Raw genomic sequence first — 3,827 nt, 5'->3', positions numbered from 1 at the left:
CTACACTTCGGCGAGGTAATTTTCAAACTTAATGATTTTCACATTTAATTCAGGGAGAAATTAGTCATCGGGTATTGAGACAAAGCAAGGCTCTCTTCTGTACTGGGATGCTCTCTTCTTCAAGCTGTGTTATCTCGGCAATAATTAAAATGTTCGCTGAAGTAGAAGATGTGCTATCTGATTCATTAGCCAGATTTCCCTTTGTAAGGTAACTCATGTTTGGTTATCGGAAATAGAGATGGGCTTGGAGAAGAGGGCTCCGGACGCTAATGATTCAGGAGGGAGGAACCAAGGGATCATGAAACTAAAGCAAGTGTGTGTGCATCTTACCCAGCGAATAGCTCAGCATGTCCTCCTTCACCCTTGCAGCCACCAAGGCTGGTGGGGTCCGCACAGAAGGCATTGCTTGGCTGGTGAAGCTCTGGTTGATGGGAACACAGAGGCTAAACGTGCCTGTCTCAGGCGTGAGGTCCCTTATGCCTGAGGGTAACTCCCTCAGCAAGTGAGCCAGTGTTACATGGGAATAAGAAAATGAAGGAAATATGGATGGTATGAGAAGGAAAGGCCAAGTGTGTGAGCTGGGTTAGCTTGTGTCTGAAAGCTTGCAAGAATTTGTGTGGTGCTGTGTCTAGCACTTGTGACACCCATCGGCTGGCTCAGCGTTGTGCATGGGGAGCAGGCAGGGAAAAGAGGAGGAGAAAGAACACTAGGCTTTGATTGACTTCCCTATGGGGAAAACAAAAGCAGTACTGGAAAACACAGATCCTTCAGAATTTCAGAATCATCTGTAAGATGTAAACATAATGACAGGTGACTTCTTTTTGCATCCTCCTGGTATCTGAATCTTTAGATGACGCTGTTCTGGTGTTTCACTTTGTTTTGGTGTTGCTACGTTTCATCCAGCTTGTCTGTGCAGAATAGAAAATTACTCCTGGTTTGAAGTGAGTTTGTCCTGCAGGAGAGCAGCAAGGCACCTCCAGCACTTCGAGAAGAACCTACACGAAAACACGTCTTCCCTTTTTCCTCTCTTCTAGTGATCCCCAAAGTAACTAAGCACTTGCTCTCCAATCCTGTCTTCACCTGTATCATCCTGGCAGCCTGCATGGAGATCACAGTGGTGGCTGGCTTTGCCGCCTTCCTGGGGAAGTACCTGGAGCAGCAGTTCAACCTCACCACCTCGTCTGCCAACCAGCTCCTGGGTGAGTAACCACAGGGGCCACCAAATCCAGCAGATATCCCAGCCAAACTGGGACATTTGATTGCCTGTAACTGCTAGTCGCTTTGCCAAGCAACACAGCTGCCCATCAAACTGCTTGTCTCATGGTTCAGATATCCCAGAGTTCTCCAGCCCATCTCTGTTTGGGTTAGGAAGCCCAGTTTCTCCCGCTACTCCCTCCTTTCCCATTGGACTGGAAATGATGGGATTGCAATCAGCAGTTCCAACAGCTGAGCTAGTGCAGCTCAGTTGTTTTCCCTTCTCTCTGACCACACTATGCTGCTGCAGTTTCTCACATATAGATATTTCTCAACATTCACTCATTCCCTGTCAGGACACTGATGTACAGGCAGGATCTTCATTTATTTTCTCCTGCTGCTCATTCCCAAGCAGGCCCAGCGATTTGTTTATGACAGCCTTTCTCTCAGCAGCACCTGATTGAGATACCTGTGAGGTGATCTTGGATGATCTGCAACTGCAGCTCACCAGTTGGGCGGCTGGCAGTGATCTGTCAAAAACTGGGACGTCGTGAAATGGATGGATCTTCATATCAAAATAAGGAGCTTGCAAGCTGCTCTCCTGACAGTTATTTTTTTTCCAATTGAACTCATTGATATCTTTTGGGTTTGGCCTGGTTTACCAAAAGAAAATGTCTCCTGCAGTCAGTCTTGCCTCCTCCAGAGGAACTCACTGGTGAATTTTAATTCCTATTTTCAAATGTGACTATTGCCTGTCTCTGAAGATCAGACTGCTGTGAAGTGTACCAAGCAGGGCTCATCCAAAGCCTCTATAGACACCTGGGCACATTCTTGACTTTGTCTGACAACTGTTGCAGGAAGCATTAGGGATGCTGCTGCTTAGGTTAGGGTGGGCCAATCTCAGTAATTTTGGCATCTGCCTCCAATATGGACAAGAACTGGAAGAAGATTGGTGGTTCCTCTGCAAGGGAGCATACCCCTTTGCATCCGTTCTTCTCTTTTTGGGCAACCCCAGCATGGTGCTACTCCAGCAGTTGGTCATTACAAGGTTTCCCCATGATAGTGCAGAGACCTCTCTGCTGGAAAGTAAAAAGCTGTAATAGTGTGGTTTGATGAACCTCATTCACACTTGACTAACCGATTTTTCCTCTTGCAGGGATGACAGCAATCCCATGCGCGTGTCTGGGCATATTCCTGGGTGGTCTCTTGGTGAAGAAGCTCAGCCTGTCTGCTCTGGGAGCCATCAGAATGGCCATGCTGGTGAACCTGGTGTCCACAGCTTGCTACGTGTCTTTCCTGTTCCTGGGATGCGACACAGGACCTGTGGCGGGAGTTACTGTTCCCTATGGAAACAAGTGAGTCCCCAGAGAGTTTTGGGGTCTCACACAGCCTTACCAACACAAATGACATGTTTTTGTCCTCCACAGGCAGCCTTCAGGCAGCGCTGGCCCTTAGACAACCATATAGAGCAAGCAATATAGAAGGCAGTATATTTATTTAAGTGCCTGAGGGGAATTTGTAGAACCGAGTTTTAGATGCTTGGAAATTCAGATATGGTGAGGAGACAGTATGCATGGCTCCAGGCTCATTTTGATGGGAGAAATGAGGCACATGGTGCCCTTTAGCATTCACAGGGCTTGGAGAGAGTTATTCTGTATTCTCTTTTCTCGTACTTCTCAATATGCAGTGGTGACTCTAGAAGATGACAACTTCAGGCTCTCAGCTCCTCATGGTTACTGTTCTAGAAAAATACAGAATGATCTCCGCAGCATTTCTGTGGGTTTCCTTGAGGCGTCTTGTTGGGGTAACAAGGCAGCCCAAGCTTCCCATTAAATTCCTTGTTGCAGAGGGATAGTGGTCATGGTGTTTTTGTCCCCAAGGAGAGGGTGTATCCTGGATTTCTTAAAGCTGGAACACAGCTAGCCTGCCCACTGCTTTTTGTAACTTGTTTGCCTTAACTACCCCTGTTCAAAGCTATCTTTGTGTGGCACTGAATGGGAAAGCAGGCTGATAGCATTACACTCATGGGTGATATAATGTCTCTTTCTGTTTCTCTTACAGCTCAACTCCAACCTCATCTCTGGACCCATATTCCCCCTGCAATAACAACTGTGAATGCCAAACTGATTCCTTCACTCCAGTCTGTGGGGCAGACGGGGTCACATACTTATCTGCCTGCTTTGCTGGCTGCAGCAGCACGGTGAGTGGCCTTTCCCTGGGACCTGTAGGAACAGTTCTGTGAGCGCAAGTGTGTGAGGTTAGTGCGTATCTGGTAGAGTAGCTCGTTCACAGCCAGCAGTGGTTACACCCCCAAAAGCTGACCTCACACCTCAGATGACCCTGAGCCACTATTGTTTTTCACTCCGTCCCATAAATGCCTGCTTGCTCTGCCAGGGTCACCCCCAGAGCAGGATGGCATTTCCCATCCTCCTTCTCCTCTGGGCTTTCTCCTCAGCAGAGAAACACAAGAGGACATCTACACAGTCATTCACTGGGAGAACCCAGATCCTCTGTAAGAGCTCGCTAGCGTGGGCTGTGGGACCAGCTTCTTTTTTCTCCTGCTGCTCCCCGTCTCCATGCTTCTCCACCTGCCCGTGTTTTTCCTACCCAATCCTTTTATTCTTTTTCCTCTT

At 47.9% G+C, this 3,827-nt stretch overlaps 1 protein-coding gene across 1 annotated transcript in view; it reads left to right on the top strand.

Annotated features, from left to right (window-relative positions):
- Positions 1-3,827, top strand: part of SLCO3A1 (solute carrier organic anion transporter family, member 3A1) — a gene marked incomplete at its 5' end in the record, with an annotated part of 107,684 nt that overhangs the window by 91,572 nt on the left and 12,285 nt on the right. Inside the window, 3 exons of the mRNA XM_010078160.1 lie at positions 1,035-1,199; positions 2,351-2,549; positions 3,256-3,394. Of these exons, the coding sequence (XP_010076462.1) occupies positions 1,035-1,199; positions 2,351-2,549; positions 3,256-3,394 (503 nt within the window). The remainder of the gene's footprint in view (positions 1-1,034; positions 1,200-2,350; positions 2,550-3,255; positions 3,395-3,827) is intronic.

The sequence above is a fragment of the Pterocles gutturalis genome, unplaced genomic scaffold (assembly GCF_000699245.1).
Source record: "Pterocles gutturalis isolate BGI_N339 unplaced genomic scaffold, ASM69924v1 scaffold2751, whole genome shotgun sequence".
Taxonomy (NCBI): domain Eukaryota; kingdom Metazoa; phylum Chordata; class Aves; order Pterocliformes; family Pteroclidae; genus Pterocles; species Pterocles gutturalis.
The sequence above is the reverse complement of the archived record's forward strand: the minus strand, read 5'-3'. Positions and strand labels throughout refer to the sequence as shown.